Here is a 12,538-nt window from a genome sequence, read left to right as displayed (position 1 = left end):
AAATGTAGTATTCGAACTGAGGGAGGTAGAGATTTCTAAAAATAGGGTGTTCGATTTTTTTAACGATTACATTACTTCATACTTCGTATACGGGAAATTAAAGATGATTACGTAACGCTCGATTTTTCTCTTACTAATCCAGCCATCCAGTGTCACGTGGCACTATGGAAGAATTTATTTCGGAAACGCTCTTAAAATAGATAGCGATGAAATAGGTCATCCAACTCAGGGCCACCTCTATCGCCGGCGCATTTGTAAATACAGATACAGCGACTTTTGGACTTTGCTCGCACGACGAGGCGAGATATAACTGCAAAAAAATAGTTGCCCTTGTGAATTCACGTGAGGAGACTATGATTGAACTTCGTCTTCATGATAAATGTTTTTGACCGTAACTGCTTTGGATGTTGAGGCAGTTATCGCAGGTGTTTTCATTTTTACGTAATAGCTGCGCTGACATCATTCGGACAGATGCACATAACGTCATAGTTTTTCTCTGCTCATTTAAAGGCGTTAGAAAATCCCTGCGAAAAATTAATAAATAAGGTGAATTTATTGTTATATATTTTATGGTTATTAATCTTTCAAACATATTTAATACTAACCGCCTTTGGCGACCAGCCGGTTCGCCAGGCTTAATGCTCATTAAAATTTTCATATTTTATGTAATTTGTTTTCTTCATCAAAACAAATTACATAAAATATGATAAAATATGAAATACATCAAAATATTTTTAAGCTTCAAATTTTAATAGTCATATAATTTACTCATACTATTTTTAATAAAGGCCTTAAGCATTAATGTATTATGTATCTATCCAATTTTCTGTCAGCTGTCGTAAATCTTTAAATTAATATGGAAATGATTAAACTGCAATTAATATATAAAAAAATTTATTGAAACCAGGCATTTGTTTAAAAATATGAATATGGAAAACTGAGTCGTTCAACATTTGGGTCTTATGTGCACTACAGAATTATTTTCATATTTTATGTAACATCTCAAAAATGAATCAATAAAAATTTCTCAGATTCATCATAGTTTTACTTTTAAAAGAATTTAAATAACGTGAATAAAATTATTTTATTTTGTTTCGGTTTATAAATATAATTCAAAAAATTATGGAAATTTTATACAGTCCTTTGGTCCTAAGGAATCACATTCTCGAAATATTTTTTACATTTCACCTTTTAAATAAATAAACGCTTTTATCTTCTGTTGTCAAATCTGATCGATTTATGAAATTTTGAATAAAATAGTCTAGAAAAATCAATATTTTCATAATCTTAGCCAATCGGCCTTGAGGTACCCTGGGCGCTGATTGTGGTATCATCTTTGAGACGTAAATGAAATGGTCTAATACTGGTCTGAATATTTAGTTAAATATGATTCACAGAGTAGAGGATCTAGATAAAAGTTAAACATTCTTAATTTATTAGAGCTTTTATTGACACAAGTTACATAAAATATAATTATTTACTTCATTTAGACCGTTTTAATTCCTGCATTTCTGTTATTAACGATTTACAAATTAGCCGTTGGGTCCTAAATTGAAAGTATTGATATTAAACCACGTTTGTGTTAAATAAAGCTCATTGAATTAAAAAAGTAAATATTGTGAAAAATCATAGAAAACTTTTTCTTGTATTTATTTTTTAGAAAATATTATATTTCTCATTTATTTCATTTCATACAGGCACGTGCTGAAAATTACACTCTTCTAGATTTGCAATAATATTTAATACTATCCGCCTTTGGCGACCAGCCGGTTCGCCAATCTTAATGTTCGTTTAAATTTTAATAATTAAATATTTTACGCAATTCCTACTTTAATAGATTCTTCAGCAAAATATTTTAAAACTTCAAATTTTGATAGTCATATAATTCACTTATAATATTATAAAGGCCTTCAGTCATAGCGTGGTATGTATCTCTCTCATTTTCTGTTACCCCTCGTAAAATTTATGCTTTAAATTAAAGTGGAAAGAATTAATCTGCAATTAATATGATAATATTTTTTACTGAAACAAAGCATTTTTTATAATATGATTACTGATAACAGAGTCACTGAGCGTTTAAACTTTATGGACACTAAAGAATATCTTTTTTAATTTATGTAATATCTCAAGAATTTGTCAACAAAATTTTCACAGATTCATCATGAACAGATCGATTCATTAACAATGTTCAATTTTAAATGCTTCAAACACTAAGAAATAAAATGAATCGTTTAAAATAATCGGTCGAAAAATGTTTTAAAAAAATACTTAAAAAAAGATGTACTTAAAACTATAAGCATATACAAAAAATATATAACTAACATAAATACAATTTAATTACAAAAGCATGCAACTAACCTAAAAATAATTTAAATCAAGAATCATCCGCTGATAATATTGTCAACAATCAGAACACAATGCGCATGCGGGAATTTTCAACGCCAGTTACGGTAACGCAAATGTGTGAATTTTTCTACGCCAGTTGGGGTAACGCTATGCAGATTAGAAATTTTTAATTTCCTTTATTCTGTGTTATTTTAATTCAAAAGTACTTCAGAATGAATCTGAAAGCTATTTTTTTCCCATTGACGCGTAACGTGCTCGTGTAGGTAAAATTTTATTTTCATTTTGTGCGAAAAAAAAATTGTTGAAAAATATGGTTAAAATATTTCTTTAAAAATTCATTAAAAATAGAGACTTAATTTGTTTATTAAAACGTTAGTATCATTAAAAATGTATTATTTTTATTTTCAGTATGATGTAAAAATCGATTTTGTGTTGCAATATTTCCGAAATGGCGGAAAAATCACTCCGAGCGGAAAAATGCCGAAATTTCGCTTAATTTTTAATTAATTAAAATTCTTATTAAAATTTCGAAAAAAATCACTCCGAGGTACACATTCTCGACTTCCAAGGTACACACGTGCTAAATTTGAGGACTCTAGGTCAAACGGTCTGTCTGGCCTGTTGAGCGTCAGCACACACACACATTGAGCTTTATTATAAGTATAGATAGATATAGATAATAAATTCGTATGAGTTGACTACTGATATAAAAATATCACATAAATCAGAAATGAAAAACGAGAGTGACAACGCAATCTCGGACGTTTAAAACAGAAAGCTTTCATCATATCTTGATACTAATGATGAAATCCATGTGATTAGAAGTTTTGGGATTTGTAAAATCGTAGTTATATATTTTCTTTATAAAAAAAGCGTGAGGTGTTCGGATTTTACAGTATCGTGCTAAATTCGCACGATCTTGCACTTATAGGAAAGCAAGATGCAAATTTAAACAAAAGCGAGATAAATCAAGCAAGAACAATAAGTATTAGAAGTTTCCTCATTTGTTGGTGACAGCGATGAATATTTTTCCGCATCTTTTTCGTAATAAATATGACAAAATTCGGAAACATCATATTTGTTTATGGTCATGTTATTACGAATAATCTACGATATGACGAAACGCATTTGCTGTATTTTAAGATTTTTAAATGAAATATAATATATGGCTATGAGTAACATACAACCATGCATTTCTAAAACGACATCATATTGATATATGATTGCAACATTATGCTCATATCATCATGGAAATTCTATTATGATGTTATCAGCATTCGCAACCTTTAAAATTTCTCAAAAAATGCTTTGTTCAATATTTTAAAGTAATCTACTACCTCATCTCTTCTATTTTGCCATTTCAATTTAGATCATTCTTTAATAATAATAATAATAATAATAATAATAAAGTAACCAGTTGTCCAAAATGACAATCTCTGTATTTTGATTCTTGATAGAAATTAAAATATATCTATATTCTCCTAGCCAATTATCCTAAATTGCCCCAATTATCATCTGTAAGTATAAATTATATAATAAAAATAAAAAAATAATAAATTAATAATAAACTAAATTAGTGATTATCTAGTACATACTTCTTCGTCCTCCAGTATATATATGTAATGATATTTTAACTATAATTTCAATTTAATTAATTTTCAAGATTTTATCGTAATTTAGCCCATAGTAACTTCATTCTAAAATATTCTCTTGTTTCGTGATTAAATTCCACTTTCTCTACTTAATTCATTCAAGAGAAGCTTTATAAAATTTCTTAGTCAGCTAAACGCCGATACTTTCAGACGCTCGGCGTGAAGGGGTAAAAATGTCCAGTAAGCACATTCTTAAAAGATCCCTGTGTTTCCCTTACATGTGATTAACATGTGTCAGAAATCCCTATCAGAATCTTATTATGAATGAAGAAATATTTTCCCTATCAAAATCTAAGGTTCTATAAGGCGAGGGATAATTTATTTCGGCCCTTTTTCCCCACTTCGGCTTTTGTACTGCGCTGTGGCGGACGTCTTGTCCGCGTCTCTGCTTGTAAATAATTATGCTTACCCGATGGATTTAAAAAGTTAAAAAGTATCTTCACTGTCTTCAAACTGCATTCTGCTTCACATAAAATAATGTTACAAATTAAAAAGCCGACAGGATTCCGAAAATTATCATTATATATATATATATATATATATATATATATATATATATAATGTAAAACACATATTTTTGAAGCAGAATCTTCTTTCGCAGAAAAGAGCGAAAAAGGGCAGAAATATTGATCCCCGTTCATTATATACCATGAGATTCTGATAGGGATTTCTGTACAAGTGGCGATTTAGTATAAAAAAATCTAGGTATCTTTTAAAAGAATTTGTTTAGATCGACAAATTTTTATCCCTTCAGTTGGAGCGTGTGAAGAAGATTTAAGCGTTTTCACAGAGCTCTTGGAGCATTGATTAAATAAAAAGTGTGGAATGGGATCGGGAAATAAGAGAACATTTTAGAATGAGGTTAATATGGGCTAAAGTAACATAAAACTTTGGACATTAATTAGGATTTCATTTAGATTAAAAAATATCATTACACACACACACACACACACAAATATATATATAATATTGGTTATAATTTTATAACTAAACTAAACTTTGAATTAACTAAAACGTTTTTCGTTGAAAATAGAATTTCAGTCAAAGCCAGTCATTCAAGTGATGCTTGGGAACGAAAAAGAAAAAAAAAATCTTAACTAAACGGAATACCTCCTCTTATTATTCTGATGTAAAAGTCTATGACGATGAGTTATAATTAAAAGAGAATTAGAATGAATTCACAGTATTACACATACACATATGCGCAGTGTTATATTGGGTTGAATTGGCTCTATCGACAATGCATTTTGCATTTCCGCTGTGCATAGATATGATACTGTACATACTGCATTTCCGCTTTGTAGAGATGCATGAAACCTAATGTTAATAATTCAAGAGTAATTACGACAAACATATTAAAGGCTTCCATTGTAAAAATAATGTGCCCTTATACGATTTTTATACTTAGAAAGTTTTAAAATTCTACCGGCCGGCATTATCAGCGTATCTAGACAAGGAAATCCATCACAACTACTTGTTTCATAACTAGTGGGACTTCTCGTAAAATGCCTCCATTCCCGTTCTAATTATAATTACGAAGTGAGCCACGAGAATTTCATTATAAACCTGCTTAGTTTAGTTACAGTAACTTCCCGTTTCAAAGCAACGCTAGGGCTATTTTGGGACGGACTCATAATTTTGAATCGCACTTAGATGGCACTTGAGCTAGCACCCCTCTCTAAATTTCCACACCACACCAGCGGGAGGACGTTTGGCCCCGTCGGATTTAAAGTGCACCAGACTCGCTTCCACTGCGGTTCTTCGATGGAATAGGGTCTCGAACCTGAAGCCCTTCGGTTCCGTAGCTGACACCTTGCCACCACGGCCCCTATTATAAATCTGTAACTCTTCCTGAGAGAGAAAAACGAAATATGATCCATTGTTAACCGTTCAATGATATGCGCATCACAAAATATATTTCAAGTGCCATCTGACGGCGTTTCAAAATTATGAGGTCCATCCCAAAATATCCCTTGTGTTGCTTTAAAATGGGTCGTTTATATAACTAAACTAAACTAACCTTTTTTGTTTCAACATGAGTTAAATTTAAAGTAGCTCTTGCTAAGGAAACAAGATTACATAATGTGAGGTTAATATCATCGATTATGTGGTAATAATTTCCGTATGCAATCAAAATAATAATCTACGAAGAAAAAATTCTGTTGCGCATTTTGGCAATATTTTTATATCCGGTTCCTTCACTGGGCTATTCCACCAAAGGATAAATAAAAATCTGGCAAAAATTGGAGAGAATCATTATTCCTCCCCCCTCGTCCGGATGGCCCGTCGTCGGGCAGATAGTTATTCTCTATTATGCTGATCATTACCTTCTGTCGGAAGACTGGATGCCACTCCTATTCTCCAAAATGAAATGAAATTAAAAATTAGTGTAAAAGTATTTATGAAAGCGCTGGCATGATAACTGCTAATTTTAAGAAAATTTATTCGCTTATACCAACATTTAATTTCAATAATGGGTGTCAGGTGAACTATTTTAGACTTAGTAATCTTTGCAGAGATTTTCTTAATTTGTTGAAATAAATGTAAGTATCATTTTCTTTTTCATTTTGATATGATAGCTAAAATAGATGATTATGGAATAAAAAAAATAAAAATAAACCAAAAAAATCATTAAATTTTAAATTAACATGGTTATCTCATTACTTTAACATGAATACTTAAAGTCCTGAAAACATTCATAAAATTTTAACGCATTTTTCTTGCAGTATTTTATAGTTCCTTATATTCAAATGTTTCGCCATAGCTGTATAATTTTTTTACAAAAAAGATTTTAAATTTCATACCAGAACATGGAGAAATTGTTAGTCATTAACACCTCGTTATAAAGAAATACTGTGATTGTTTTGGGATGGACTTGACAAATTTGAATCGTGATCAGATAACGAAAGCGATGCTTGAACTGGCACTTGCCTCTCCCAACTTCCAACACTGCTCCAGCGATAGACCGTTTGGACCGGTCGGATTTATTGTGCACCGTCTTCGCTTATGCGGGGGTCTTCAGTGAAAGTGGTTCTCGAACCCGCTGGTGATTATTAAGTTAACCCGAAACAATTAAGTTTTGGTGTGAAAAAATGAGTTACAGAATGCTTCATTTATTCTCTCCTCGCTCACTCTCCCCTTTCCACAGCTCACACGTACTATTTAAAAATTAAATAGAAGAAATATGATCATAAAGGAAACCAATTAATCCAATTTTTAGAAACTCAGTTTATAAATATTATTTTACTCCAAATTCTCCTCTGTAATTACTGTAGATTTCCCTTTTTTAGGCATTTATTTTTATTGTTTCCTTCGAAGATTTTTTTTCTTTCTGAATTTATAATATACATACAGTGTCTACTCAACTTTAGAATATGTCTCAAATTTGTTTCTCTTGAAAAGCAAATAAAAATGTGCTTTCTTTTAAGTTTCTAAGTGTTGTTACATCAAAATTAAAGTGTCATTTTTTTTTTTTGAAAATAAAATAAATTTCGTCCAATATTCAGTGCAAATTTGGATGCGAGTAAATGAATGAGTGACCTTCAGAATACCTATTATTCTAATTTGCTGTGAATTAGAATAATATTTTGAATTGTATCTGTGCGAATAATTTATTATTACGTATGATAATTCAAGTGATCAGTTATTTCCTCAGTCGACTGATCATTCATTTTTAAAGTTAAACATTGCATTCCATTAAATGTTTCCTGGAATTCAAAACTTTTACGATCGTCAGCCTTGAAAGACTTTACATACATATTTTAGCATATTTTGATCTAATAACAGATTTCTATACTTATCTTAGATTAAAATCTTAGATAAGAAAAGAAAATACATAGAAAATGTGTTAAGAAGATTAAGAAACATGATTAATGAATGCAAATTAGAATAAAAACCTTCATTACAACTCAATAAACTTCTTTTGCAGCATTTCTTGCCACTTTTTAAAGTCGTTTTATTATATCGCGTCTTAAAATTCGTGATATAATATTTTTTTTAACATTTACTATGACTCAGAAAGACTTCGATGTTTGCGTTTCTTTGTTATTCTCTTGTATTCTCATTTGCCTTATCCCTTTGCACAGCAACGGGAATGTCTGTGCATTTCGTAAACAAAGGTGAGGAAATCTCGACCACGAGAATAACCTATTCTGCAATCACCAGACAGTCTGGAAGTGGTTGCATATCACCGTGAATAATTATTACGCTGCGCTGCCTCATTTGAGGTCACATTCTCCTTTGTTTGTTATTGCTGTCTTTACGTTAAGTATTTATCTCTTTTCGTAGCATCTTAACATTTAAGGAAAAAATAGTATTTTGCATTATTTCTTAATCTAAGTTGCCTAAGAAATTTTATTGAAAGTACAAAATGATTTCTCATTTGTTTTAATCAATGTACTTATAAAATAAAAGAAAAAGATTTTAAAAATGGGATTGCACATTTATTTAAAGATAATGCGGCAGTGAAAGGGAAAAAAAAATTAAAATAGCTTTCTTGATACCATTTTTCATCAACATATAAAATAAATAAATTGGAGCATACTAAAGGCATTGATTAGATTGAACTTAATGGTTCATTATATGACAAGTAGTATTCATTCTTTATTAATTGGGACATTGTTTGTCTTGTTTTGTAGAAAAAATCAAAGACAATTATTTGAAATATTGCTAATGAACATTTGTAATGCTATCAGTGATCGAAGATCACAAATTTCTTTTGATAATTTCAAGAATAATTTCTTTTAATCTCTTAATGCCGGATAAATACTCGTAATTATTCAATTAGGTTTATCCTTCGTTAAGAGCTAATTATCATTAAAAAGATATCGTCATATGTACGTGTGCTTTTGCACTCGATGAAACTTGGAAATGCCAGGTTTCAGTTTGTAGTCATTATTATTGTTAAAATTCGTAATTAAAGATTCTTTCAAATCTTTATTCATATTTATAATAAAATTTTTGAAATTGTCAAAAATGTATTGTAAAACTTGTCACCTTTTGAAACAAATGAGTTCGCATATTTTGTTAGCTTCAAAATTTTTTAAAAAGTTTTAAATAATCGGTATTGCTGTACTTTATACCAATAATATGTAATTAAAGCTATTCAAAAAAGTAATTTCAAATTGAAATTCTTGATTATAATGAACCTTTAGGTTTGAGAAAAACGATTGTTAAAATTAAAGGTCCAAGCAAAAGTTTATTATATTATAAGCTAAGTTTATTTGAAGGTCATTTAAATCTGATGTTGGCAGAACTGCCAATAATTGCAATTGCACAGCAGCTTGTGTTTCTTAAATATTCATTTGACCTTCTCGTTATAGTGTTGAAAAATTTGAAAAACTATTTTAATTTAAAACACATAAAAATATAAGTGGCTCCTAAAATTAAATAAAAATGATAATGTATACAATAAACATATATAATAATCTTTATAACTTGACCCATCATTAGAATTGCATGAATAATCATCTGCGATCAAAAATAGTATGTATATTTATGTATTTATTACGTTTATCAAAAAGAACATTTATCTAGGAAAAAATATAATTTTTCGCTGCTTTAGTACTTCTTTCATTATCTATTTCATCCTATCGATGGCATTGTAATTGAATTTCTTGAAAGAACTTCTTTACTAAATTGTAAATCGAAAGTGTCAAATCTTAAAGGAAAAAATTAAAAAAATTGAATATTTTAGGCGAATTAAAACGGTGAATTTGAAGCAAATTCCGAAAATTTTTATATAAAATACCAGAAAAAGAGGATTGGCGATATCAGTGAAAAGATAACCTTCCACATTTTAAAATGTGATTCAAATGCTTCAGAGCATTAGAAAAAATCATCAAAATTAAGAATTTAAGGGAAACGATTTTTTCGGGAATAATCCATGAAATTTTCCCTCTTATCTTCTCCTCTGCGTTCTGTTTGTTTACATTTCTTCCTTTCATTTTGAAAGGGAAAGGTAGAAAAAAATTTTCCCTTTGAGCTCCCTTGATCATGAATAAGGATTTTTTTTAAATCATAAAAATTAGACTGCATATTATACAATACGCAAATTAATTTTACTATAAAAAAAATTGTCTTTCCTTAAAAATGGGATAAAAATAGTTTTCGTGTGATAATTCTTTAAGAAGTTATTGACTGAAAAGTGGTAGGAAACTTCGAAATGTAGTTGAATTTTTGAGAAATTAAAGTTAGAGGGGGGGGGGAGTCATTCTAAGGTACTCATCCTCAGTATTCAAAGTATACCTGTGCCAAATTTAATGGCTCTGGTTTCGTGCATTCATTCTGTAGATCGTCAACAGACAGACAGAGTAACTTTCAACTTCATTATTATTAGAAATAAAAACTTCATCTTTTATTCTGTGCCTTTTCATCTCTCTCTTTTTTTATCTTTTTCCTTTTTATACTTGGAATTTATAGACAAGTTTAGGTTAGTTTAGTTATATTAACATACCATTTTAAAGTAACACTGGGGATATTTTGGGACAGACTTCGTGATTTTGAACTGCGATTAGATGGCGAGGACGACACCTGAGCTGGTACTGCCCTCTCCAAACTTCCACACCGCACCAGTGGGGAATATGTTCACAAAATCACCTAACTATAGTATGAATCTTTTGAGAGAGATTAATTTAAATTGATAATCTTGCTTTTAGTTGTACTAGAAATCCATTTTAAAGCAACACGTAGGGCTAATAATTTTTAGGTTGGACAGCGGTTAAATGATGAAGTCAGAGACAAGAGAATCACCTTATTTCCTAATTCCATGACACATATGAAGTGCTTTCATCCCCAACGAACGTCTAATTACTCAGCGTATCTTTTGATGATAATGATCTTCAATCTGCGACTAGACAGCTCAGAAACTATTAGGTCACTGCACAATAGGAACATACTAAAATGATTAGAATTGAAACAAAAAAGAATTATCGATTCTTAGAACTTTTAAATTTTTTCTACTGCTTACATGCCTATAATGACGTGATTACTTTTGTTGAAATCCAAGTAATTGTGAATGAAGACTTTTCCAGATTTGTTTTCTGAAACTACAAAAAGCTCAAATTACGCATTTTGAAAATGAAATAAATCGTGTAATAGGTATGTAACTTTTATGATTTATACGAATAAGATTCTGCAATATTTTATCTTTGCACGTTTTAGGCTAGGCATTACTTTGAATGATTAAAAATCAACAAATTAATAAATTTTAAAGCAAATGAATGGTTTTTTTAATTCATTTTTTTTTCGAAATTAAAAGAAGTTTTTTTCATTTAATTTTGTAAAAACATTCAAAACATATATTCGTTTTTTTTTTTTGAAATAACTAGCTTTACGAATTAAGAAAAGTTAAAACAAAATACCGCTTTATCCTTTAATAAACGGTATTTTTCTTTGCAATGAAAATTCCTTCTTAATCATACACTCTACATTCTTTCGCATCCGAGTATTTCTCAGAAAGTTCATTGCATACAGTTTACCAGCCATTGTGAGTTTGTTGTTCCCACCTGTTTAAATACTTATACTTATTTTGCTTTTTTGACTCTCATCCGTTACCTTGAAAGATTTGTGCTTTTCCAGGTAATTTATTACTTCGTTCTTTTCTTCATATTTCAGTTATTTCAACTGCTAATTTATAGCTTTCAACACCCTTAATGTTTTTTGATGGTTGTGCATAATTTTTGGAACAATGATGAAAGAATAATACATTTTTCCATTCTCATTTATAAGCAAAAAGGATTTTATAATTTAGAATTATAGCATTTATCTTAATATCATCTGCCTGTTAAATCTATAACAACTTGCACCACAATTTATAAATACAAGGTTTATTTTTTTAAGTAAGAACCGTTTTGAGGGGGAAAAAATTGTTTTGTTTTGTTTTTGTTTTTTGAAGATACAGACGGTTCGTTAATTTTTAACGTAATTTCCTTGGTAATTTAAGCATATGTTACAAGCAACGAGCTCTTGTATACCTTCCAAGGTAGTAATCTCTCGGTATAAGAATGGATTGTGGGTGATCGGATACTGCCCAACGAAAAATATTCCATCAAATTTTGAGTTTTCGCTGAAACTTGTGATTTTGTAGTGTGTAATTCAACATGAAAATTTCGCACATCGAAAAGTTTCATTTCAAAATTTCACGCAAATATATTTTATACCAATTTAATTTCTCAAAGAAATTTTTCTTAATTTAATATTTAAATTTTTTCTTTGTACTTTATCTTACATTTTTATTAATGTATTTAAGTTTGAAATACAACATTTTTATCCTAAATTCTAAAACTTCTAAACATTTATTTGAAGATTTATACTAAATATATTATTTTATTTTTAAAATGAATATTTTTAGAAGTTAGAGAGATTTGAAGGACTTGAAATAAATGTATCCAGAATTAAAGTGATATCCTTTGTGACCAAAATGAAACGTAAAGGTTCTTTCCGCCGGCGCAGTTCTATACGCAAGAAGCGGGGGAAAAGTCAAACGACTCTACAACCCACCACCTATGAAAACACGCCGATTGGACATACTAGTAATAGTA

At 29.8% G+C, this 12,538-nt stretch overlaps 1 protein-coding gene across 2 annotated transcripts in view; it reads left to right on the top strand.

The window, feature by feature from the left end:
• The window catches only part of LOC129981319 (membrane progestin receptor gamma-like), a 79,329-nt gene that overhangs the window by 44,903 nt on the left and 21,888 nt on the right, over nucleotides 1–12,538 (top strand). For both annotated transcript variants that reach the window (XM_056092109.1, XM_056092110.1), the window contains exon 2: nucleotides 12,349–12,535. In XM_056092109.1, the coding sequence (XP_055948084.1) occupies nucleotides 12,349–12,535 (187 nt within the window). The remainder of the gene's footprint in view (nucleotides 1–12,348; nucleotides 12,536–12,538) is intronic.

This window comes from Argiope bruennichi, chromosome 8, assembly GCF_947563725.1.
Source record: "Argiope bruennichi chromosome 8, qqArgBrue1.1, whole genome shotgun sequence".
Classification (NCBI taxonomy): domain Eukaryota; kingdom Metazoa; phylum Arthropoda; class Arachnida; order Araneae; family Araneidae; genus Argiope; species Argiope bruennichi.
The sequence above is the reverse complement of the archived record's forward strand: the minus strand, read 5'-3'. Positions and strand labels throughout refer to the sequence as shown.